The following is a 27,870-nucleotide window of genomic DNA, read 5'->3' as shown; positions in this document are numbered from 1 at the left end:
TGTGTTCAGACGAGTAAGCACTCAGTCGGCCTATTTAAAAGGTGACATGCAGTTAATATATAGAAAAAGAGTCCATTTTCAAGCAGCGTAACACTTAATTTTGCTTTTGTTAGTAATGTTTTTCCTGTGCCAGCTGTGCAGTCTTTTCTGTCTGTGTGCACCGACAATAATCCAACATCCACTCATTATGTAACCCTGCTGGATACAGATATTTATAATCTGAAGTTATGACATCATGCGGCCACCCAGCGCAGCTGACCATGACAAGCGTTCGGGCTGGCATGCGAACTGGCCTGCCATGGTAGGTTGTTACTTGTGGTCAATCAGCAGCATGATTGCGAGCAGGCTTAATTTATTGGTATTACCCCTTTCCTTTCATCCCAGGGGTCAATGGGTTGTGAGAAGACTTGCAGGGTGGAGAAACTCCCGAAACAGTGTCAGAGGGAGTGTGTTGTGAGTCTCAAACAAAGGTTACCTCCAGCAAAGAGGAGCAGTCGGATGAAAGGCACAGACAAGGTGAGCCGAGCGTTCTGTTAAGCCTTCAGTGAACGAGCTTTTAATTCAGCCATGTCTGGTCTGGATACAAGCTGCACTTGTTGATGCCTGCAGCCACAATCTGACCTCATGTTGCGCTCCGTAGCTCAAACTGCACGCGGGTTTTCCTATTCGGTCTGCTGACACGATTTTGTAATTGGTTAAATAAACTGCTTGGATTACAGTCAGATACTTAAAAACACGACGAGGTCTAATAATACATGAACATGAAGATTTGCAAAATGCAGCTGGGTTTGTACATAGCCTCATTACCCTGTTAGTGTCCGTGTGTGTGTGTTTGTGGTGTTTGCATGTGACTGAAGTCTAACTGTTGTTACTGCTGCAACTGCTTTGGGTGCAAGGGTTACAGCAGGACATAGGAATGATTGCTGTGTTTCTTTGACTGCAGATGAATTCTTTCTTATAATTAGTCAACTCAGGGAGATTTATGATTGCAATGACACTCTTCTGTGGATCTACTGTGAGTAAGCACGTGGAGGTTGCACATTTTTAGCAACGACACTGTAGAATTTGACATGAATAGGCTGTGACACTGGTTGCCCTTAGGAAGGATGGCTTGATGTTTTTGTTGATAAAATACCACAATATTTACAGTAGTTTGGCATTTATTCTGATAGGAGTTCATCCTTGTTCTTGCCACCCTTTCTCTGGTTTCAGGAAGTGTTCAGTTGTTTAAGAAGTTTTGCGCATTTTGACCGTCAAACCACAATAAACTGAGGTCCAGTAGAGGAAAACAAACAAAGCATTAAAGAATTAATTCAGTGTTATTGTATCTCAGAGCTATATTGCAAAATTTGCATAAGCATCCCCTCCTGTCTTGGTGGTGAGAGGCTGGTCTGCTGCTTGACTATTGTTGACGTTCCCTTGAGCAAAGCATCAACATCCCCTCCAGTGTCTCTTCTTGCATGCCTGCACGTGTCGGATCTGGTTCCCTGTGTGCTGTACAGCTCTGGAAAAAAATAGAGCCCACCAGAATTTTAGAATATATTTAGGTTGTAACATGATCAAATAAAAAGTGAAAGCATTGTAAGGCAACTGACCTGATCTATTGCAATTATTATTGCTCTGAATAGGCATGCATTAGTAAAAGATGAAACGTATCTAAACTCAGTTATAGATTTAGGTTTTACCTGAGCAGAATATATCAATACTACTTCAAGGTCTAACCAACAAGAAAACAAATCTACTGTCTTTGGGTGAAAAACCAAGCAATTGGTAGGCTGAGAGTAGATGGAAAATCAATCAGAGCCATTGTGCAAACATTGCCCCGTATTGTGCAAGAAGAGGGCTTTAAGTGCAACAACGGTCCAACTATCCACAAGGGCAAACGTGAGGGTCCAATAAAATGTGCACCGGTTGGCAATTGAAGACCAGGGCCTTGCTAACCAGGTTTTCGAATGTCCTGAAGTAACAGACAATCAAATATAACCGTATGTACATCAATAAACAATCATCTGCACTTCAGTTGTACCTCAAGTTTAAAATGTTATAAAGTGCTTCGTATCATGAGTAGTCAGTGCACCTCAGTAGGTCTGTGCTTAGTGTAAGGCAGTTGGTAACTGTGTGCTGCAGCACCTGATTTGCGGCTTAGGGTGTCTTGGTGCCAAGATTAAGTTTGAACATGGTGTTCATGGATTAATTGGTTTGGACAGAAGTCCAATAACAAGACATAACAGAAATCAGGGATTCTTTTACTCCGATTTTCACCTGTTAGATTACATTATTCTTGTGGATTTGGGCAGAGATGTTGCAATAGGGCAAAAAAAACAACAACAAAAAAACAAACAATTGCTTGGATCTTCAAGAAACAGACCACAGACATGGTTTTCAAATCAATGAGCAAACAATGGCAGTGTTTTATACACCCCAATCACATGTTGGAAATCCACCGGAGCCCCTAAAATAATAATTTAATAAAATATCTTAGCTTTTCCAGAATTCTCTTTACATTTTTTGGTGCGTTTGAGAGCATTTAGCAGTCAGTTTCCTTGAGTCCTCAGACAGACACCCCCAAATATCAGCAGTTCAGATTTTTGATAAACCGGCAGTTCAGATTTTTGATAAGCTAACACCTGCTCATTTACCGTCTCTCATAGCAACTCTCGAGTAGAATACATTCAAGCTCTTCTCACAGAGTTTGTTTCCAGAGCCTCAATTATGGGATTAAATACATTTGACGCAATCTCATCTTCTACCTCTTATACTCCTAGAAAAGAAGGTTACATCCTTATCCACCAGATTTTGTAGGCAAAAAATTGGTCACCCAGGCACCGGACCAACGGTTCCTGATTGACACCCAGTGCACATTGCACCTTTTATGGGATTATTGTTGCAACAAAAGGCCTCTATCACAGTAAAGTGGTCAGTTGTAACGTAGTGTAAACAGAACATGGTTTGTATTTATTTAAATGTAGCTATTCATATATTGCAGCATTAAAACATTGTTTGTTTGTTTGTTTGTTTTCTGGCAGGTATTGGCAACTGGCAGCCAGTGGGGCACACACTCTGAGTAGCCTTTAATTATACCACCCAACCCCTCTTAAATGGATTACACCATTTGATGTTACATTTGGACAATGGATCTTTTATAAATGCATTTAGAAATGTATAAAAAAATAAATATACAGTAATTAGAGCACGTGTGTTGCATACATGCACATATTTCGCCCATATTTAAATGAATATTTGTGTTATACATCTGGTTAGGAACTGAGTGGTAACTTTGCCCCACCCAGTTGCAGTGATAAAACATTTTAGAAAGCACATGATCACTATTTACAAATGATTTCGTAATGGAATAGCACATAATAGAATAGAATGCCCTTATTGGCATTGATAGTCATAATTATTTTTTATTCCAATTTGGAATTGACAAGCTCGTACAGGAGATTCTTGGATGACAACCAAACTTTTCTTTTTTTAATATTCAAGGGGTGAACCTTCACTAAGGCAATGTCAAAACTGTCTTTCACACCGCCAAACCTGCCTCAGTCAGCTCTGTTGAGATACGCCTGCAGCTCCACTTCTGCCCTCGGACATCCTTTTGACAGCTGTCTGAAAAGGTTGGGCTGCATCTAGACTCCAAGGTGTGCAGGACTCACTGATTCATTATTACAAAACACACACAGGCAAACAATCACAAAGAAAAAAAAAACACAGCACACTCACAGTAAAACACACAAAACACAGACAAGCACAACACAAAGACCAGAAATAAAGCTGTCCATTCCATTGTGCTAATTGGCTCGATTGTTCTTCAAGGCAATGTTGTGCGGCCAGCCAAAAGGTATTAATTGGGGGGCACTTCCAGAGCTCTAATTCATAAAAGAATGGTGGAGTACAGGTAGTTATCACATCTGCATCACAGTTCTGAAATTGACCTGGTCCCACGTATTCCAGCTTCCTCCCTCATCTCCACAAATTGAGTAAATCTCTTCGCTTGGTGTTATCCAGGGTACTGGTATAGAAAATATCTTAAATTGGCAAAACAAATTAAGACTCTTGCTTTGGCAACTCACATCCCACCCCTGTTTTGTTTACTCACAAGGAAGAGGACACTTGACATCAAGCCTGTGTGTTGTTGTGGTGCATCTACTGATAAACGACCACTGTCTGATATAAACGCAATTGCTAAGAGGGTCCCGCTGGAGGGGTGGGGGTGGGTGGGGCTCGTGGTTGCTAGGCATCCACAATAAGAAAAGCATATTTCTTTTGGGGCCACGCATCTTGCTTTCCTCACAGCAAATGCAGTTGTCTTAGCAGCCACAGAGGGCACTCATGGTGCATTGCTCTACTCCACTTTGCCCCATAGTGGGGAAAAAAATAGGATATTCTAAACAATCCCTGTTATCCACCCCCCCCTAGTTTCCTGATCTTTAATTGGGTGTTTGCAATTTTTTGTCGTAGCTGATTGGTTTGGCTCACCTTTCATTCCATGCGAATTTGTCAAGCTGACCCTCTAGGGACTATCGGTGTACACGCCGTCATGATGACCCTTGACCAAAGCAGGCGGTTGTCCCCGTAACCCAGCGGTAAAAAGCAACTGTACGAAGGACTGACCCGAAGCAAGTCAAATGACCTTGCGAACCTCAATCATGGCTGCTCGTGAGTGGCGGCTGCAATGGAGTCGGACAGAGGGTGAATGGAAGGCTAAAGTGACCAAATTGTGCGTGACTTCTGAAAGTAAGCCTGAGAGTGAGCAATTGTGATAAGGGATGATGAGAGGCATCCTGGTAATAGTGTACCTCTCAGTGCTGGCGTGTACTGCACTGCCTCTGCACCCCTGCGTGCTTGAGTCTGTGTGACTAAATGTGAGTGAGAGATGGAGAAAGTGAGCGAGTGGGAGAGGGAGAAAGGGGGCGTGTTGATGTGTGCTGCACAACTGTGGTAGTGTGAGCTGAATGATGCTCGATGGCTGGCTCTCTCTCTCGCTCCTCTTCCTCTCTCTCTGTGCGCTGCCTGGCTGTGCTTCTTGCTGCCGTGCACTGATGAACCATTTTTTTGCTACACAGCTGCCATAGACAACATTTTGTTGCTTGTTTCTCTGTCCTTGGAGCCTTGTGGGAAGCACCTGCTACGCAAATGGTCCTTTAAGTGCCGCTGCTAAGGTATAGCACCGTTTACCGTCTGCTGTCAAGCCGTGTGTTTTTTATGATCCAGGGTTGTGTTTTGCTTGCTTGCTGCAGAATCGCAGAGCTGCTGCTGGGGGATAACGATCTCTCACACTCTTAAAGGTTAGAATCATTGAAATGACTCTTCTGCCTTTCACTTGGTAATATGTCTGTTTTTCTGTAGTATCTAGGTTTGCTCAAGTAGATGCAGATGACATTGCATTTCATTTGCATGCAGCGGGGATTCAGTTCATCTATTTGTGTTCCTTCAGCTTATTAAAATTGAGGTGTAGTGGGTTTAACAGGACGCTTGGCTATGTGGCTATATGTCCATGGATGAGAGAACATGAATTTGGGAGGTTAGCGCCAGCTCCAGTTGAGACTGCCTCGCCTGCCAAGAAGCATTCTCTCTCAAGTCTAAAGAGAAGTTGCATGAATAAATTGAAGATAGAATTGCAAAATCAATGGTTGTGATCAGTGGAACATGATTGAATTCCGACTTTTCAGGTTACTCGTGTTGTTTGTGGGTCATAAAAAGGTGTTAGTGAGTGTTTGCGCCGGTTTTAATGTCACACTCTTGGTTGCAGAGAATGACTGGAAAGAAGTGCGCCTGCGAATGTTGTAACCAATGGATTTGTGCATGATCAGCATTTTACCAGCACATATAAAACCATGGATGACAGCCACAAGTGAAGCTGGGTTCGGGGAGTACACAGACTTGGCTTCAAAAGAGAGGAGACTATCATTTTTGCCACCCAATGTCATGCCTTTGCAGAATTCAAGGGTGTCAGTCTTGACACATACTTGAAAAATGAGCAAATTCTATGATGACAAGCTCCCATTCATTCTGTAGCTCTTCCTGCCCACCTTGACAAGCACACATGCTCATTCATCATATTGCAGGTTATCCCTGAGTTACCATCGAGTGGCTTTTATCTTCCCTATGCAAAAAAAAGACCTATTACAAAAAACACCTATTATGAAAAAAAGTTGAATACGGCGCTGCTAGTGTGGAAAAACCCTGAATTGAATAAGTGAATGGAATGATGTTTTTGTGTCCAAATCCATGAAACTGGGTCAAACATTTTTCATGTGTTTTGTCTCTTTGTTACAGTAGTAATTTTCAGAGCATATCAGTGATCACAACTGGACCGCTCTATTTCTAGACATTTCACTTGTCATCCGTATAGGTTTCATCAGCGAGTGGAACGAGGCATGGTTAGGACTGCACCAGCCTGGGTCGGTATTGGGCAAAACCAATGATTTAATAAGGGTGAATCTGAATGGACGAAAGGTGTCAGAGTTCTAAATAATAAAAGGAAAGGCAAAGAACTTGAGTCAAACAACCTTTTGCAAAAGAGTGAGAGAGCACTAAGGTCTTCCAGTGTTCTCAGGCTCTCTCTCCTCTTCTTTTATTACAAAGATTATAAATGAAGGTGGTTAGTTAACGAAGTTTCCCGATAATACCATATAAGGAATTGTTTATATCTGTGTGTTTTTGTGTGCGTGCCAACAGCTGTGCGAGCAATGTGCTTTTTTATGATGATATATATACATAAATACAACTATTTCATCAAATAGGAGTGAATTTTTGTTTGTTGGGGGTAAAATCATTGAGTCTTCCGAGAATGGATGGAAGGACGGTATTGAATGTGGGGGATTGGTGGTATTTTAATACACGCCCTTTATGTAGAGATGGTTTATCTCCCGTTAGATAGACGGTGTCTCTCCTTCCTCTTTCAAACTATCAGTCGTCCCTGTCCAGAATGTATATATTATTGCTCTCAAAAGTGAGCTCCTTCTTTTTGAGGTGCAGGTTTCCCCATTATATTCACCTGTGAATTTCCCATTGACTGCAGGAAACAGATTAATTTTCTGAAAAATAATCTTTGAGGTATACCAGCCTTTGTCTCAGATTGTTGGCAGGTATGAAGTACTGTATATCAAAATGATGTGTTGCTTTAAAAACCATCTGAGTTTCTCAAATTCTTGTCCCTTCTGGGGGTAGCTGTACCTCTAATAGCGAGGGTAACAGCAGGTTTTTAGGACCTCCCTCATGTATAAACAATTTCCAACAACTAGCATCTAAGATTCTGTCTTGGAGGCTGTGATCAAACAATATATGGAAAGAATAGAATTATTTTAATCATTGATTTTTGGACCAACCCTATCTCAGTCAATTATCCCAGTCGTCTTTTTTATTTTTTTCAAAATCAGATTAAAATAATTCTATTCTTTCCATATATTGTTTGATATATATATATATATATATATATATATATATATATATATATATATATATATATATATATATATATATTTATATATTTTCATATATTTTTTTTTAAGTATCCCAAGATGATACCTTTGTATTTGTAAATCAGCAGTCTTTCATGTCAAGCAAATTATGAAACTCAAATTATGAAAATGTAATGACTCCATTTTTATCAGCGGATAGTGATCAGATGAAATTCTCGATCGACCTCAATTTCTGACCTGAGTAATTCGATTGGGCCAGTCCCATCAAATACTTATTTTGCATAAGGATGTTCTCTTACCTTGCTTACCTTGTTTCGGCGGTCAATGTCAAGCCTTCGTCAGAGTTGTAACGATATGCGCTGATGTTTACAGCGCGTGTCTGCGGTTAGAGCAACGTTTCAGAAAAGACTTGCTTTGGATTATGCTTCTTGCCATCTGGGCAACCCACTTTTATACAAAACATGATATCTGGTTAGACATATTTTATTATTATTATTACTTTTTATTTAAGGGTGTTTTCCTGTTAATTGACCTGTCTTATTTTGGGACAATTTTCTCAAGAGGCTGTCATGATTTTGGTGAGCAGTGAAAAGTATGTTTTTAGAATTAAAATTTTAACATACTTAAATAAGTAAAAAAGGGGAAAAAAGTAATCTCACGTACTAATATAGTTCACCCACAATTTTTGAGGTTTGTTTTTTAAAAGAAAATATAATGTGTTATTCTTGAGGAATTTTGGTAAGCGAAGGTTACATTTCATTTAGTTTAGGACACACCTGTATTATACATGAAGTATATAATGGAATGGAGTCATTGTGGTTGCACATGAGTTGTGCATTTGTGCATGATTCTCATTTGGTATCATTCCAAATGCACTACTGTAATGTACGCATGTAGCCAATGGAAAACTATGCATTAAGACCTTCTTCCTGTTATTGGATAGCCCCTAGTAGAAAGAGAAGCGATGAACATGGCTGATCAGTGTATGTTGTAGCTGTGTGTGCGCGCGCTCGTGTGTGTGTGTGTGTGGATGGTTTGTGAGTGAGTGTGGTCTTATGTGACTGAAGCTCGGTCGTAGTAACAGCTGGAACACTGCTGCTGCTGGCGCCAGAATGTGGCCTCGGTGAGGCACGTGACCCACAGTGTGAGGCTTTAGTGATATGAGCAGCAGGGCCGGCGTGCGATGTTACATAACACTATCTTCACTGGGAAATGGCTCCAGAGATGGCTTCGGTAAGGCTCTGTGACAGCAGAGTGAAAGTGCATTATCATCGTTAGCATCCATGTCACTTGGACGGATTGTTGGACTGTCTCGTGCATGACAACGCAAACAAGGCTTTAACACTGTCTCATTTCCTGAGGCTATTTTTCCCTACGGCCAATTTTGTAAGTTTATGCTTTAAAAGCTCGACTTTATAATGTCTTTCACTGCATGTCAATCTCCAAAATCCCATTCAACATAATTGTACATGGTTTTGCACCAACCTTTTAGCGTGACAGATAAATGCACGCTTGTTTATAGTGAGTGCATGTTTGTTTCTGCACATTTGCTCCTCAAGCTCAATTGTAGTGTAAAGTGATATCATATGCCAGGTGTCATGTCTGCAGTCTATCTGACGTTTAGGACAGACTGGCTGCTGACTCTGCCAGAGGTCACCTCAGGGATCCGAAGGTATTCATAATTGATGTTCCTGGAGTTGATTAGGCCTGTTCATTCCCTCAGATGGACAACACTGATTGGAGAGTTCAAGGGTTTGTTAGAGTGATGCTGACATTGTAGTTGTTTGGTGATGTCAGAATAATCAGTTTAACACCTGTTTGCTATAGGGCCAAATGACTTTTACAAAGCTTGTTTGTGAAGGTGTATGCTAAACGAGCAACAATATTAGTACACCTAAAATAGAAAAAATAAATGAGAGGCTACTTACACAGTGCTATATGACTCGCAAAGATTTCCTTTCATCAATCCATTTTTAATATCACAGAGACAACCAAGAATATATACAGGGGTGCACAAAACTGGTACACAGGTAAGCATGTGTATTTGTGTATGTGTGCTGTACTTTCATCCACGAGAACTAAGCCTGACCTGAACAAATGTTTTTTTTTTCTTTTTAAAAAGTAGCTGTAACATGTGTTGTAGCTTGAAGGTAATGATGAGCACACAAATGTGGCGTAAGAGTTTTCATATCTTTCTCATAACCTCAGCTAGCAGATTAAGCTGGTGCGTTTTATAAAGGCTAAAACAAAAAGTCATCCTTTATTTGACAAGCATGAAAAGAATATGTAAATGTAGTGCAAGTTATTGCTAACAAACAAGCTAGTGAAGTAGAAATAGTTATGCCCTCTTGCTAGGGGATCCCCAGGCGTTCCCAGGCCAGCCGAGAGACATAGTCCCTCCAGTGTGTCCCGGGTTGTCCACGGGGCCTCCTCCCTGTGGGACATGCCCGGGAGGCGCCCGGGAGAAATCCTGACCAGATGCCCGAACAATCTCAACTGGCTGGTTCGATGCTGAGCCCCTTCCGGATGACCAAGCTTTTCACCTAATCGAAGAGAGAGCCCGGACACCCCGCGAGGAAACTCATTTCAGCCGCTTGTATGTGGGATCTTATTCTTTCGGTCACGACCCACAGCTCGTGACCATAGATGAGGGTAGGAACATAGATCGACTGGTAAACAGAGAGCTTTACCCTTCGGCTTTCTTCACCACAACAGACCGGTACAGTGTCTGCAACACAGCAGACGCTGCACCACCTGTCGATCTCCTGCTCCATCCTACTCTCACTCCTGAACAAGACCCCAAGATACTTAAACTCCTCCACTTGGGGCCGGACCTCATCCCTGACCTAGAGAGGGCACTTCACCCTTTTCCGACTGAGGACCATGGTTGCAGATTTGAAGGTGCTGATCTTCATCCCAGCCTGTGAACCGCTCCAGTGAGAGTTGGACGTCATGATGTGAGGAAGCCAACAGCACCACTCCATCTGCAAATAGCAGAAATGAAATGCTGAGAAGCCCAAACTGGACCCCCTCAAGGCTTTGGCTGCGTCTAGAAATTCTGTCTATAAAAGTAATGAACCGAGTCGGTGACAAAGGGCAGCCTTGGAGGAGTCCAACCCTCACCAGAAACAAATTTGACTCACTGCCGAAAATGCGGACCAAACTCTGACATCGATTGTACTGGTGCCCAGTACTCCCGGAGCACCCCCCACAGATTTCCCCGAGGGACACGGTCGAATGCCTTCTCCAAGTCCACAAAGTACTTATGGACTGGTTGGGCGAACTCCAATGCACCCCTGAGGATCCTACCAAGGGTGTAGAGCTAGTCCATTGTTCTACGGCCGGGACAAAAACCACACTGCTTCTCCTGAATGTGAGGTTTGACTTCCTGATGGACCCTCCTCTCCAGCACCCCAGAATAGACCTCAGCAGGGAGGCTGAGGAGTGTGATCTCTCTGTGGTTGGAACACACCCTCCGGTCCCCCTTCTTAAAAAGGGGTTCCACCACCCCGCTCTGCTCAGAGGTGATGTCCCTGATGTCTATGCGATGTTGCAGAGGCATGGAAGCCAGGACAGCCCTACAACATCCAGAGTCTTCAGGAACTCTCGGCAGATCTTATCCACCCCCGGGCCCCTGCTTCCAATGTTTTTTGACCACCTCTGTGACTTCAGCCCCAGAGATGGGAGAGGCCACCTCGGAACCTGAAGACTCTGCTTCCTCAGAGGAAGACGTGTGAGTGAAATTGAGGAGGTCTTCGAAAGTATTCTGCCCACCGGTTTACAACGTCTCGAGTTGAGGTCAGCAGCGCCCCATCTCAACTATTCTCAGTTTTAATGGTGCACTGGGTCCCTCCTCCTGAGATGCTGAATGGTGGACCAGAATTTCCTCAAAGACGTCTGGAAGTTGCCTTCTATGGGCTCATCGAACTCCTCCCACACCCGAGTTTTTGGGTGTAAAAGTATCTAGACAACCTCATTCTAAGTAGGAGTTTTGTGCTTTAGGTAGCACTGATGATTCCCTGATGAATGGGACATTTGGGAGAGCACTGTAAGATAATGAAGTTATCTTAGACATAATTGGATGGGTTGGAGAAAAAACAAAAATAAAAAACAATGAGAAATAGTTGGCTTCAGTAATTTAGGGAGCGTTACAGCAACGTTGTAGCCATGTTTTACTTGATTCATCATAATTTGTTCGCATCCGCAAGCACAGGACTTTGAACACATCTGCCCATCTTGTTTAACATAGGGTTTAGATCTACAGGAAGTACAGCCTGAGATAGAACAGCACATTGAGCAGAAACGAAAACGAGCAGAAAATATATTTTTACCTACATTAAGCAGGCAAAATGGCACATACCAGTTTGCACCTGCATGTGAGACGCAGTATTTATAGATTGGCCGCCACAGTTGGTCTCAGGTTTGCTAAACCATGTTCTCAAACAATGTCGGAAATGCTTGCTTGTGCATCTTCAACTGAAATATTCATATTTCAATGTCACAATAAATGGTCAGTAAGTGTCCCTTATTGAAAACATACATTCTGTGTCTAGTTTTCTTCTAACTTTGGTTTGCACTGAAATTATGTTTTAGTACAGCAATGGGACACTAGTTAGCCCCCTCGCTGAGAACGGGAGGAAATGTGGACGATAACGTGGAAAAAATCTAACAGATCGCCTTAGCATTGCATACATTTTTTTCTTTGTAGCCGAGGGTGCACAGAATTTTTTTGTGGGTTACTCACATGAGTACCAGGACATATTATTTAGTACGCCCCTTGTCTTTCATTAAAAACAGTCTTCCTCCCAAGCGAGCGTGCATTGTCCTATGAAGATATCGTTCACAAAACAAAAGCAATTTAAAAAAAATATTCATTCAGAAAATACATTAGTTGTAAATCCTGAACAGGTCAGCATTAGCCAAAAACATTTTAAAATATAAAAACTTTTCAAATTAATTTGTTATTTTTATTTTTGTATTCGTTTAAAACGATTACAATATATATCTAAACTTCTGTTTTGAAGAGCTCGTAGTGAGGGTGCGCCGGTGAAGTTTGACCACAAATGCTCACTTGACTTATTCCTTCTGTAAATAATGATAGCCAAAGTTGTGCAGAAAGTCTCTCGATGAGCATCCGTGAAACCATGGAGAGATAAATGGCTGGAAACTATTCATTCAAAGCTTTTTTTTTTTGTCCCACGAAGGACATTTTTGTGCATTTTTTAAACCTGTTCTTACGGTGCTATTAAGTTTGGTTATATCGCAAAAATGATTGTTAAGATGATAATGCTTTGGAATAGAAGAATTAATAAATTGCTAATGTTCTGTATGTAATGTTTTGTTTTGATCTTGCGCGTGCGCTAGAAATTCAGTTGTGTGTCATGCATAAACTGTTCCAAACACGTTTCTTTGACGGGAAGGAAACACAGCACTTGTACTTCTTTGGGAGCGGAATAGCCGACAAGCATTTAGTCCACCACTCACGTCATCACCCGGGACACCTCCCTCCAATCCAGTTTTTACATTAGCAATAACTGCCGCTACATTCTCATGCTCTTTTCATATTGGTCAAATAAAGGATGACTGAAAATTAGCTGGGGATAGGAGCAGTAAATCCTGCACGACATTTAAGTGTGCTTCAAATCATGGCACATCTTGGATCAAAATAGGTACGCACGCAAATGCACGCAGTGAAGCACACCACGTTACGCATCGGTGATTTCTGCATGCAACCTGTATACCACTCATGTGCACCTATGTACAGTATATAGTACAATAGCTACAAGCACATTAGCTGGAACTGTAACAAAGCACTCAACAGATCATACAAAATATAAAAACATTACAATCCTATAACAGCACACAATACTTAAAACATTTTGATTTAGATGAACACATTTGAGAGTTTGCATGGGTGAAAAAAATCTTTAGAAGGTTCTTGGGCACTATTTAGCGAATGTGCACCCCCACCCACGGTGGTGGTGACGGAACATTAAAAAAACAGTAGTTATTTTGGCCCAACGATCTAATATGTGTTTACTCCAAGAATCCTTCAAATGGATTTTGCTCATTTGGTAGATGCAATACTTGTACCCAATTTGCGGACTTAGAGGCATGAAAGTATATTGGATTCTTTTTCTTCAACTGTAATCTGGGCATTTGAATTTAGATTTTAAGCGCTTAGATGCTGGAAATCAGTGCAGAAAGGTTAGCTCATTCTGTAAAGTGTGCGCTCGCATTGGAATGTTTTGTCAGGTTTTTGAAATGTATGAAGTGTTTTTTCTATATTTGTTTTGGGCGAATAATTTATCTTAAATCGCGAGTTCAGTCACAGCATCAATCAAGTTGTATTGTTTTGTTTTCCCATCTACTTATATTTTGCTTTGCACATCCTCAATTTTGTGCATTGGTTATCATACGGTGGTGTCTATTACTTTTTTTTCTTTGGATTTTTTTTTTTTAAACAGCCAAGACCCGAGTCTCACTCACAAGCAAAAACAATGTGAGCAGCATCCCCTGATGTCACTGGCTTTGTCTGAGATTCACCCTTCACACAGCCTGTTTAAGGTTAATTGCACTCTTTGATAGCACATTATCGGCAGGCAGAGCTAAAAATGTAGAACTGGGCAGTTAATACAGGGCAAACTTGCTGCCCCTTCCTACTTTTAACTTTTGGGATGATTAATTGAAAGCTAATGTGCTTTGGAGGAAATGCGACGTGTTTATGCTGGGGTGTAATTGATGCTAATGTCCTGATCAAGTGGAATTTCACAGTGGATTAACAGGCAAAATCTGGGCCTTACTGTACTGAACGTGGTGGCCACTTTTATTTTGTTTATCGTTGTTAGCAGTGTGACTGGCCAGATCCTGCATTGTTTTATGTTAGAATTCTCCACGGTGTTCTTCAAGCCTCCTCCTGTCCGAATCACTCCTTCCTCGTTGAGCCCGCAAGGGCCAGAGGTGCCCAATTACGTGAAGAAAGTCTAAAACAGCTCTGACATCACTGACTTACAATGGCAGTCAGATATCATCACCAGATTTGTTATATTTATTCACAGCGTATCATTTAAATTAAAGAAACAATGGCACCAAAATATCTGAATAATAGAGTAATCATAAGTGAATTCAGCTATAGTGAAAATGGCTAAACAAAGTGTTGACCTTGTGTGGTAGAAAACGCCTACCGAGATAGTTTCATTAGAGCACCAAAAACAAAAAAAATCTTTCTTGCATATCATGATGTAGGCATCACTGAAATCAAGTCAAAGTTGACACTATAGACAATGTATCATTCACGTTGCAAGATGGAAAGTGGGCCAGTTTCGTTTGAATTTGTGCTGTCATAGTCACTTTTGGTGCTTCCTTCCACATTAAAATATCTCTTTTCATTCATCCATGAGCAGGCAACCTCATATCAGTTCGTGTCTTGAGCGTCACCACCTCTTAGCATTTTTTCAAAAAGTAAAAAACTAAAAAGTAGTAAAAAAGAACTAACAGCAGTTTTAACCCCATGGTATAAACCCGGTTAGCCCTGAAGTGTCCAACTCAGTCCACAATGGCCTGTGTCCTGCATGTTTTGTGAGTTTTTCTGATTCAAGGGATCAGGATAATTATGAAATGTGAGGAAAAGCTGATCACATCATGGTTGTAAAAGTATGTTTTGTGAGAACCTGTTAAAATATTAGATCTGGTGTGAAAAATGTTAAGATGTATTTTGACCCATATTAAGATTGATTGATTGATTGATTGATCGCAAATTCAACAAATGACTTTTTTTTTTTCACTTCTTTGCAAACTAAAAATATCTTGTAACACTGCTGTGAATAAACATTTAGGAGCAGTGGAAACTAACTAAACTATGTTTTTATTTCTAGGAAAAAAAGCTATTAAAAAAAGACTCACATTTTCTTTAACAGTTGATGACTTGAACATTATGCTGAGTGCTATTTGCATAGGCTGTAAAAATCTGAGAAAAACATCATTTGCATAATAATTTGAAATGTGCTATGTGCTAAATTTTGCTATGTACACTGACTGTCATACGATTGCAATCAAAGGAGGCGGACGTGCTACATGTCCACTTTCGTTGAGGAGGATATCCTGTTGGTGTCAGGAGTCCAACCTCATCACTTTTGTTTTGGTAGGTTTCTAGATTCAGCAGCATCAGACACTAAAATTGAGGGCTCCTGAGCTCATAAGAAATTTGAGAGGTTCAAAAGGAATGCAGGAATTTCGGACTCGTGCTTTGTGGCGGGATGGATACAGCTATCTGTCCGTGTTAAGAAGCCAGGCCTTCTGCTATGAGAGACAAACACTAATTGCCCATTGGCCCTGAGTTGGACATGTGCAGCTGGGGACATGCACCTAAAAATATCTTTGCTCGTTCCCATAAGTGGCGGGTACATGCAGCAACATTGCATTAATAGTCATTACTAATGGATGGCGTGGAAAAAAAAAAAAAAAAAAGGTTATTTTCTGGCCGTGTCCTCTACGCCAGGAAAGAGACCAAAGTCACACCAGCAAGGGTTGCACGGGAATCTCAAACTTAATTGCCCACATAAGGTGGGGATGTCACATGGTCGCAGTCGAGCAAGTGACTTGACATCTTGTGTTTCATGTGTGGCCCAGCAGTTTCCATGTTTGCCACGTCAAGACCACGCACAGTTGCCCCGCTATGCTTGAATTGTGTTACAGCTCTGCCAGTATGGCACAAAAGCGGCATCTGGTTCTACCTCACTGAAGCTATGAATAATTGAAACGTTGCATTATTATTATACTAACGTGCTAATAATGCAGATGTTACATCAGCGTTTCTGGATAAGTGGTACAGTGTGGGGATAGATGTTTCTGTGTGCATTGCACTGTGATTAAATTAGAGTTTTTCTTCCACTGGACACCCACATCAAATGTTCAGTTTTTTTTTTCTTTTGTGTTTTTGTTGGGAGGTCTTGGTGATTAAAAATTGAGCAGATACCGCTCAGTTTAGTCCATAGTTGTCAAACTCCGGTCCCCGAGGGCCGGTATCCCGCATGTTTCCGGATTTTCTCCCGCAAACACAGCTGATTCAAATGATTAGGATCCTTTTCAAGCTCCTGGAGAGCTTGCTGATGAGCAACCCGTTTGAAACAGGGGTTTTGGGAGAGAAACCGGGGGAAAACATACGGCATACTGGCCCTTGAGGACCGGAGTTCGACACCTGTGGTTTAGCCTAATATGACTGGGACAAGATAGCCATCCTTTATCCCAATTAACTGGTGTCATATGACAAGCACTTATGACAAGCCAAAAAATGTGACTGTTGCTGTGTGTTAAGTAAGACTTTAAAAAGTCTGTTTCCAAAGTTGTAAAGGTTAACTTTTAAATGATTCCAGCGGATACCCCAGGTTCTCTCCAGCAAAAATGGACAAAATCAAAGATGGACTGTTTTTGCATTAGTTTGACCACTCGGACCGCCTTTGATTCAACAGTCACAAACACCCGAACTAATTATGTGTGTAAGATCATTATGTATCATTAGTGGGAAGTTAGAGCATCAGTGAACTTCTACAGTATTTGAACAAATGAACTATTGATTCATTTTCAACGGTGTCTCTCTTTTTACACTCTGGTCCAGCTAAGACATGAGGTGGTGCCACTGCAGCTCCCCAGTTTACAGCGTTTGGACCACCTTTGTCTTCTAGAGCGGAGAAGTGCAGCCCTGAGCCTCAACCCCGAGACCCTGCTCAACCAGAGGCTAAAACACAGCTTACTGGTAAGCTCACTTTATGAACGGTTGGACCAGAAAAAAAGTCCATCCCAATGATCAAACAACAAAACTAGATTTGTAACAACTCCATAAACTCTCTAATAAGAAGCACGTTGAATAAGAAATATTTAACTTCAAATACGGAAAACTGTGTTACAGTTTATTTGTTGTTATGATATTGCTCCCTGTGCAGTCAAATCTTCAAGAAACTAGCAGCGTTTGGATATTTAGATTGCCTCCTTTTTATTGTGTTGGACTTATGCACAATGACATTTTCACTATCCATTTCTGGGTTCGTTAAGTGATCCTTAGCCTAAATTGGTTCTAAATCGGTCGTGTTGTTGTCATGTTTGACATCAATTGGGCTAGACACTGTCTCCTTCTTTGATGATTGATGATTTGATGATCAGATTTGTAGACAAGCCAAACACTTCCTGCATTAGTCATACAAAATACAGACATAAAAGGCAATTTGAATTTGGATGGTACATGATCGTGTAGTACATGAGCTGCCGCATGTTCCACTCCCAGCCAGTGCCCCAACCGCTTGACAAAAGTGGATGCTTGTCCATCAATTAAAAAAAAAAAAAAACCTGACCTAAACAAATCGTATAAGTGATTTGCCGTGGAGCCCATGGTGGGAGGGGCTTCAAGGCAATTACTGTACATGCGGCGAGCACTGCAAGACCAATGATCGAAAGTGCATAATTAATGACAGAAAAACATAACTACAGCGTGCGGTAGTTCTTTGACCAGTAGTCTCTCGCAATAGAAGTTGAACAGAATGTATAGATTTCTTTTAATTGTGGCGTGGCGGTGTTTATTTGAATGGGTAAGTTGTTGAAATAAAATGGATGGTAAACAGCCCTCCATAAACAACACGTCCTTGTCCTCCTCAGGCTTTCTTCAGGCTGCTTGCAATTCTCTTGGGTTTCCTTGATGCCTGTGCTTCAATATGAATGAGCACAATCGATTAGACCCCGGTGTAAAGCTTGCAAAGTGACAAATGTGTGCTTGTGTTTGTGTACTCCTCCTGCTGGGATAATATGAATTGTTTTCATGGTAGCATTGTTGGGACAAATAAGAAATGATGGAAAAACAACAATAAGTGGTTGTATGAGTAATTTCTTCCTCCATTTTTGTTTTAATTCATGTCAAACAGACATTAACACTAAGGTTCATCTATCAATATTTTTGAAGGCTTCCACCTGGTACAAAGCCCAATTAGACCTCAGTCATAGATTATCTGCTAGATATTTGCAACTGTCAAAGCTCTATATTTGAAACTTTTAGAGTGTAACCATCTTGCGTTGCACCAGCTGTGGCCTGTATGAGTGTGAGCTTAGCACCACTCACTGTGACTGTTGACAAAAATGAGGATGGTGGGAGTTTTATTTATAAATTCCCCACCTGCTTGTTATATAACTACTTGATGATTAGCCTGTCAACATTTTGTCAGAGATCATCTGCATCTCTTTCAAATATCAATTATAAGCCATGTTGTGAATTCAAACCTGACTATGGACTAATTCAATTCACAAGAGGCATTTGCTTTGTTTTTCTTACTATATATTGTCATCGAAAGAACGGGCAATTTTCTTGCAAAATGATGAACAAATATTTGAGGTCAATATCGTTGTCTTTTTTATCATTCCAAAGTGTGTAAACAGCAAAGGCAACGATTGACTGAAATGCTTTGTTGCACTGCTATAGCTTTACATTTCCTGGATTGCCTATTTATATATCCTGTACAGACCATACTTTCACATTCGATGCATTTTCTATATTTTCATGACTAGTGACTTGGTAGATTCTCACTGAAGGCATCAAAACTATAAATTATTGAGATGAACGGTTTTTGGTGGCATAATAATTGGACCCATACAGAAACTGTACAATCAAAGTAAAACATTTAATAACTCTGGTGAATTTCTTAATAATAATAGTTGTACATAATGTTAGAGAACCGCAAAAGCAAAGTGTGGACCAAAAAATCCCGACTGGGGTCCAAAACGTCACAAAATGCGATTGGGAAAACCTACCAATGTGAACTACAAAAATAAACAAAATCATCACAGGGGGTAAACGGAAAGACATTGAAGGCTAAGAAAATGTAAAGTCGCAACAAAAGAACAATACAGTATAGTACAGAAAAATGCAAGAAAAATGCAATCGGCGCAATACAAAGTATCATAGAACCGATGAGCAGTATAAAACCGCAGGTCCAGAAAATAATCCAACATCGCCCTTCTGTTCCGGCTGCACTTTAATAGTGGGTTGACGGCCGATGGAACGCAGGTGTGCAGCCAATGGCTCCGCCCCCCCAGGCCCCGGCATTGGAAGCTCTGCAACAACAGAAAACGTAATACAAGGGGGGGGGTTAGGGTTAGGGGGGACAGAGCAGAGCGCCACAATGGAAATGTGGAGCAATGTTCTTAGAAAAAAAGGTGACGCAACTGAAAACATGTTTCACATTGTAATTTCTTGAAAATGTTCACCCGTTGCTCTGATTACTGCTTCGCCCACTTTTGGCATTCTCTCGATGAGTTCTAAGAGGTAGTCACCTGAAATGGTTTTCACTTCACCTGCGTATGTATGTTCAGTACAGGCCAAAGGTTCGGACATACATTCTCGTTCAATTTCTCAAAGCAATGATGGTCACTCCTCTTTCTTTATTTAGCTGATTGGTTTTTGTCATAACATCAATGTAAACAGTTGTCCATAATGCGAGTGTTAAGAGTTGTCAGCTGTGCGTGACATCCGAAATTCCTCGAGTTAACCCCGTTAAGGCACACTGATGAAGTGAAAACCATTTCAGGTGACTGTCTCTTGACCCTTATCGAGAAAACGCCAAGAGTGTGCAAAGCAGTAATTAGAGCAAAGGATGGCTGTTTTGAAGAAAATAGATTACAAGGCATAATTGCATTTTTTCCTCTTTTTCGTTATCGGTAAGTAATTTTTTTGGTAAAGTACACGTTCATTTGTAGGTTCGATGCCTTCGGTGAGAATATACAATATAAATAGTGATGAAAGTAAAGAAAACACATTCCAAAATCCCATCTGTGCCCCTGGCTACGATGTTCATGCGATGAACCATTACTGCTGCATGGTTTCCTCTTGTCCTTAAGTAGCCACGGACAAGCTCGGCAGAGTGCACATCAACAGAAAAATGCTGCTAAAATTCATTCTAACTACCTGGAATAGTATTTACAACTGGTGGCAAAGAGTTTGAAGGTAGAAAATGATTACTTTGAAATGATTGTCAATACGTATTTTCCGAGTGGGATATTGTCCCAGGGAATCTACACCCTTGTACCTTTTGGTGCTGCTGAGAATATTTTAGATGCAGTCATGCATTTTGCCGTGCTGTTTTTGCACTCCTCAGTCAGCAGGGAAATGAGCTACTCAGAACAGCAGTATTGAGGAGGGGGTGGGTGAGTTGGAGGTGATGTTATTAGTTCCCTGAAGTGGAAAAATAGATGATTATGGACCCTGAAAAACTGGGGTACTGTCAGTAATTACCAATATTGCATGGTCCTACGTGCTGGAGGACTGAGTGAAGTGGTAATGAAAAACTGACAGAGCATGAAGCTCTTCTTCAGCAAGCACCATTAGCCCCCAGCCCTGTTGTTCTATGATGGAGACGCAATCATCAAAACGGAGACACCCGTCTAGAGGTCTCCCCCGACACATTTGTCTGCACTCCTTACATTAAGTCAGCTTATCTACGGCGCTGTGACTGTATACACCTAGTATCACCTTAGTGGACTGAAATAGGAAAACTGTGGTCAATGTGACCTTTTGTTTGATGCGCCAAGCTGTGGAGAAAACACAGACTAAAAGATGTTGTTCCGGAATTAATGTCCAGGTTTGCAAGATAAAACACTTGAAGTACCCATTAATCATTTAACTTTCGTAACATGGTACCGTATTTTTTACAAGTCGAGTTTGTTTTCCTCATTTTCAACCTCCGTATTAAGGAGGTCGACTCATACCCGCGTAACTCAAAACCAGACCAATTTTCCCCACATATTCGTGTTTGAACAACATGAATTCAAATGCGAAATAAGTAATATCATCTAAAGTACAAGGCTTGAAATGATTAAATACATACCTCTAATTTGATATAGTTTGCATCCATTTTACCGTTTGCACAGAACATCGCATACATTTGTCAAGCGGCGCCTAATTGCCTAATTGTTGCCGACAAAGAGCCCGCGTGTCTCATTTTTTTCGGCAGACTTTGATGCATTATGAAAAGCAAAAGGTAGGTCGACTTGTCCAGGATAAAAATGCGAGAGCGGCGGCACGCATGGATGTCAGCAGGTGTGTGTGTGTGGGGGGGCTCTGCGAAGGGCAACATTCAGTGTTCTGATCTCACCAGTTTTCACCTGGGTAGAAAAAAAAAAAACCCTTCAGCAAAGCACTTCTGGAGACATCCATTTCAAACAAATTGAACGGGGTCTGAAAATGACGACCCGTAGAAGAATAACCAGGATGTTTGAACAAATGACGATGACAAAAAAGAGCATGTCCGGCAATTATATCTGTACATTGAAATGGGAGGAGCTATTTGGCGTGTCAGATTGTGATGATGACTTTAGACAAAATAATATTCAGCTGTGTCAAAAAATAAAGGATAGAAACTTTATTTTATTATTGCAACATCATTTTCAGCATTTGAATCCACGCCCATGCGTGGATGCCTCGCAGTCCACCCCCCCCACCATACCCGCAAGAGTATGTTACTCAATATAATGTAAAGATGCCTCTAAAAGTAGAAAAATTTTGTCATTTTAAGAACAAACGCCATGTGTTTGAATTGGAAAGTAACAACTAGTCAGGGGTAGACTTATAATCACGTTTTTTTGTCAAATTCACTCATATTGCCGTAAAAAAAAATGGGGGGGTCGACTTATAAGCGAGGTCAACTTGTACTCGGAGAAATACGGTTATCACTGCTGGCCATTTCAGTGAACAAAAACAACACAATGGCAGAATTTGCACAACAACGTTAAAAAAAACATGTCATCATATAGCAGAAGAAGGCCCGTTCAGTTACTGCCGTGCTCACTGTTACTGAATGTCATTTGATTGTTATAAATCTACTGTGAAATGTTTTATATAATAGCAATGACTTCTAAATTGCATAGGCTAATGGAGGGTCATGAATGTGGTACTTGGGGGCAAAATGTACTCCCCGGGGGCCACATGAATAGCCTGCGTACCTCTTCTATAAATACCTAACCAGTGAGGGCACATTTTCGAGGAACGTTCTTTCAGTGAGCATTTGGAAATGTCAAAATTAGCTGAGAGGTTAAAGAAAAAAGTTACATATAATTTTAAAATGATGTGATCTGTTTTCTCATGTTTGAAAATATGTTTTTTTTTCTCTTCGCGTAATTGCATATCATTAATTCTTGATATTGAAAACAATAATAACATTATTAATAGTGACTTGAGAAAATGTGTTTCAGAAGTATGCATCAAAATGGCAACCCTTTGCAGTCATTAGTATCCATGAAATAGCTTTCAGTTTCACAATCAGTTGGTGTCCCCTGAGCTAGTGATTATAGCGCAATTTGCATGGATTGGAATTACCACTCAACCTCATAAATTGCACCCTATATTATTAATATCCTTCTGATATTTTCAGAGCAATGTTATTTTCCAAAGGAAAACTTTTGCAATATGAATTTGCAGAAGCTGAGCACAATTGTGCGTCCTTCCCATCCCGATTACTTACAAGTGCAGATATTTAGCGCAATGACACGACAAGTCGTGACTATCTGTATTCCAGTCGCCATATCTTCTTCTTTCTCTGCTCGTCCAGAAAGTGTCCAATTACAGCTCTTGGACATGTCACTCTCAGCAGCCACGATGTCAACGGGGCAAGACTTAAAAGGGAATGTGAGCAATTCCTCCCTGGTTAACTTCTCCCCTCATAATTATTTATGTCAGAGAGCAGGTCGACGATGGAGCCCGCAGGTTTAGTTAGAGCGAGCGCACTGGGTTTGACGGTGGTGTGAATCATCACACAGAGACACATTTTAATGTTGATCATAAATATGAAGCGGCCAGATAGGGAACATCTGTCATTCTCAGCCTAAACAGTGTCTAGACAGTGTCAGGCCTTAAATGTTCTACTGAACAAACACAACTTGAGTTAACTTTATCCCTTCTCTTCTTTTGCACTCATCGTGATTGCGCAGATTAATCATTTATTCCGGTTTATTAATATTCAGAGCCATGAGTGGGAATAAGTCGTTTTCACACAAGGAGTTCTCTTTTTACTGGTGGGAGTTTTGCTTACATGATGAACAGCTGACACAGTTTATCATGTTCCACATTTTGGAGCCATTTTGTCTCATACGTTAATGCGTTATTATTTGAACACTGGCACTATGTCCGATGTTGTGGGAGCTTCTTTTGGGCCATATTCCGCATTCACATTTTGTGGTTTACATCTATTAATGTGCGAGTTCCTCTTGCGCTGAGGGGGGACAACCTCATGTTTACGTTCCTGGTAATGAAATTAAAACCGTGTGGCACCCACATTATAGGCGTCCGTGATCCACTAATTTAATTAGCCCTCTTTATTAACGCTCAAATGCTGCTGACTGACCCCCCCCAAATTCATTCAGCCGTGTCTTTTTGTTTTTTGTTGTTTTGATTATCCAATTCGTATTGACGTATTCCCTCATCACAGCTTCTCTTGCAAGCAGGGGATTCCCTTCATCACTGCACTATGTGCTCATTTTCCCAAAGGCAAACCCACACGATAAAGTCCGTTTGATTCCTTGAGGTTTTTCACTTATTCTCCACCAATGCTTGTCAAAGTTACATTTGACTGGGCAGGCAGCGAACGTATTAAAGTGTACCTGTGGTACTCAGAAGTAAACATTTATATAGTTAATATAGTTAATATAGTTAATAACTGCTTCCAAACTTGTTTTTTTTTTTTTTTTAAGCTCATCATTGGTCCGCTTTAATTCATTCACTGCCACTCTTCAGAGGATGCCACAGGTACACTTGAACTCATTCCAGTTAAAATGGACCCTTGACATCAATTGTCGTCAACGGCAGTGAATGACTGGTTTCCTGAAAACATGATTGCAAGAATACAACCACAAAACTTTAACTTAAAGAGATAGCATGACAGCTTAAAACCAACTTGCTGGACATTTTATAGTTTTTCTCTGTCCCATCTATCAAAGATTGTGGGAGGGACAAAATCCTCCAAGGAGTTGTGTAAAAGTCCGACACCATGGAACTCTACTGTGGAGTTTTGACCAATAAATGTGGCAGGGCTCTGATCGATCGTTTAGGGAACTGGTTATTGTGGAGTCTGCTATTATTGATTCTGCCTCTAAATGCAGTATAACCTCTAAATTAAAAGGCTGTACGATTTGAGATCTGGCCAAGATTTTCAGGAAAAATGCATCCATACACTTGCACAACAGTCTGGAGTTTTCACCCCCAAAAACATTGCAACACCAAGTGATAGCTTGTTTTGATACTTGTGAGGCAGTTATTGGTAATAAGCGCACACGTGTATTATGTGTGGCCAAGTCATTTTCAGATTAGAAGCTAAAGCTATGAAAATTCATTTTCATTGATGGCACATCTGTGGTGCAGCATATTCTGATTTCTGTACATGTTCTAGCTGCATGTCTGTGAATTTGGCTTATGAATCTGCACCAGGTTGGCCTTTAGGTTGCAAGTGTTAGTTGTGAAAGATGCGCCCGATAGAGTGACAAATTGGCGGCAGAAAGTCGGTCTGAAGTTACACCTGCTCAGAACATCTAATTACTGGTGCAGCTGGTCGAAAATGATTTTGGTGAATTTAATCAGGGCACAGAGAGACGCATTCTGGGCTTCATGGATGTGTTGTTGATGTGGCACAATATTTTTCATGATCCTGTGTTTGTTGTTGTTATTTTTTTTTTTTAAGTCATCCGGTTTGGTTGTCGGCTGAGCCTCTGGTGCACACCTGCTCCGAATTATCATTAGGGAGCTTTTTAGGAGCCGGTTGCAGGAATATGGTTTACTCGTTGCTGTTTCTGCTGTTGTATCGTGTGCTTGCTACCGCAGCTACGTTTCGCAAAGTTGTTTCTCCACATAAGTAATTTTGTTTTTCCTTTTAATGTTTTGTTCCTTGTCTTGTGTAGATTTGATATCTTGATTTTGTGTGTCCTGTCCAGTTTTACTGTCAGCTGACCAGTATGTGGTATTAAGTGAAAGTGGGCAAAATCTTGTTGAATGGACATGATTGAAGTTGACTGTGTTCAGTCCCTCCATGGTGCAAACCTTTCAAATGAGCCAAATCTCTGCGGATTTTTGCTATCCACAGCAGCAAATTTATGCTGGTCACAAGAATAGAGATGTCTTCATCCACAAAGTCCCGTCGGTTTTTGTATTTTACTGAACAGTTGTAAAATTGATTTTACACTTGTATGACCATTCCGAATGTTTAAATATTTTAAAATCAACTAGTTGATATTGTTGAGAATGGTAGTTTGAATGGTTGTGAAACATTTTTCTTCATTTCATTTCCATTGTATCTTGTGTGACGTGTGTTTGACCAACTTTCCGTCATGGATTGTACTTGACCCCGGAGATTTTGTTGCACTTCCAACAAAATCATTAAAAAGAAAACATTCACAAAGCTGCTGTGACTATCCAACAAAATTGAAAAGTTTGCAAGTAAAATGAAGATAATGATGGAATCTGAGCAAAACACCTTGAAGGGACATTCTGAGACAGATGAATACACCAATGCAGCGTGACATGTTTAGGTACTAAAAAAAGAAAGAAAAAAAAACAAGGCCACCCTGCCAACTAGGAACCCCAGAGAGGAGAGGCAGGGAATTAAAACCATGAAGAATGTTTCCCTCAAGGGCAGAAGAAAAGCCTCCCTCCAGGACTTAGCGGGCTGAATCTGCCAAATGGCTTACAATAGGGCTGAGGCCGCCCCTTTTGTCGAACCCTGACCTCATGGAATCAGACATCAAAACAACAGGGTTGTAACTCCAAAAATTCTAGTGCAGGTCTCAACCGACGCTTTACAGCTGAAGTTACACTTGACAGCTTTGTGTTAAAACAAAGAAAAAAAAAATCCAATTAGGTTCAACTGTTTTCGTTTTGGATAGAAATTGCTTTAAATTGACTAATTACCAGCAGGGGAAGGAAGATTATTTACATCAAACTAGATTTGCATTGTCAATCCAGCCCAGTTTCATCTCTTGCAAAGTGGTCGAAATCATGACGAATCACCACACCGCAGATGGGGGAATGTTTTGGAAAGGGTGGTTCTTTGTTGAGGTAATCCACTTATCTCTCGCGGAGATAACAGTTAATCGTGAACATCGTAATGCCCCAGCATGAGGGAAAGGAGAGGCGGAATCACTGATTTGATTTTCATCCATTTATGGATTGCCAGCAAAGCAGTAAAATAAAAACACAATCACACGCTCACGCAGTAGCTGCTGTCGCCCACCGTTCACGCTCAGGTGCTCACATGCAAACCCACACAAGCTTGAGCAAACATCCCTCCTGCTTGCCAATGCCACACATCATTCCCAGATCTTGCTTCACTCACATATTGTGCCTATAAAAATGAAATCACTACAATTTTTTATACATTTTATTCTTGCCTTTTTTCTTTCTTCAAATACTCTTACTATAATGTGTTTAACAAGTGCGTTGAAATTGTTTCTGTTGCGTTTGAAGCAGAAGTGTTAAAATCCATCCTCAAGGGTACCGGAAAGATAAAATCATGCTATTTATCTGAAAAATAATTATTGTTAATTATATGTAGATTTTTGCCCTGCACACGCCTGGTCCCCAAAAAGTGGTGGTCAACTGTAATTATATTGTAAAAAAGTAAATTAAAAAAAAAAGATAAAGTTTAAATAGGGGTAACTTTGGTTTTTAGCTTACTATGTATCGCAATACAGCATTTTTCAATAGGTTTCATGAAACGAATGGAAACCTTCTGTTATCTTTTTTCAGTTTGTTAAAAAAAAAATCCATATTTCGGATACAACGTATAATAAAAACACATTTAAATACAATAAATGACAAAAATCCAGCAGAAGAAAAATGCCTTCAAGTCTGTAATTGTGCTACCACAAAGGTCAAGCGGTGCAAGTACTGTAAACAAAATGGTGCTGTAGCATCTTGTTCATAATGGTATATGTTTAAAAAAAACATTTAGAAGTAGTCACGTCATCATGGCAAATACACTGGCGTTATGCGCGAACAGTTGAGCTGTAAATAAAGTAACTTTAAAAAGAAAGACAAGACTGATGGTTTATAACAGAAGAGGGACCAAGGCTGAATGTTTGGTAATGGCCCAGATGGCGACCTCTGCCCAGTGGGAATCTCTTCGGGTGCTAGATGCTAATGTTAACGTGAATGTTCAGTTTCTGCAACTGAAGTAATCAGGAAGCATGTTAGCGGTCAGCTAGCTATTATACACAAGTAAGGCAACTGGTCGCTTGCCGTCAGTTGCAGTGCTGATCGTCGCATTGCTGATCTTCACATTGCTGGTTAAATTTCTGCATATTGTAACATTCGTTGTGAGGTACGAGGAAGCCTGCAATGAAGGACCGAGTCAGTCGCTATCGAGCGCTCGAGCAGTTGCGGCCGAGTGCGGCTTGGGACGACATACTTATTAACCTTTTTTTTTTTTTTTTT

General features: G+C 40.8%; 1 protein-coding gene across 2 annotated transcripts in view; it reads left to right on the top strand.

Annotated features, from left to right (window-relative positions):
* The first annotated feature begins 271 nt into the window (after positions 1–271).
* The window catches only part of rimbp2b (RIMS binding protein 2b), a 91,909-nt gene continuing 64,310 nt past the window's right edge, over positions 272–27,870 (top strand). The window contains exons 1-3 of one of the 2 annotated variants that reach the window (XM_088414798.1): positions 272–301; positions 385–516; positions 17,038–17,175. In XM_088414798.1, coding sequence (XP_088270924.1) covers positions 299–301; positions 385–516; positions 17,038–17,175 — 273 coding nt within the window. In that variant the 5' untranslated portion in view covers positions 272–298. The remainder of the gene's footprint in view (positions 302–384; positions 517–17,037; positions 17,176–27,870) is intronic. The other variant, XM_088414707.1, reaches the window with a different exon arrangement.

This window comes from Hippichthys cyanospilos, chromosome 1 (genome assembly GCF_059441005.1).
Source record: "Hippichthys cyanospilos isolate Australia breed blue-spotted pipefish chromosome 1, RoL_Hcya_1.0, whole genome shotgun sequence".
In the NCBI taxonomy this organism is placed as follows: domain Eukaryota; kingdom Metazoa; phylum Chordata; class Actinopteri; order Syngnathiformes; family Syngnathidae; genus Hippichthys; species Hippichthys cyanospilos.
This window is presented reverse-complemented; position numbering and strand designations above follow the sequence as displayed.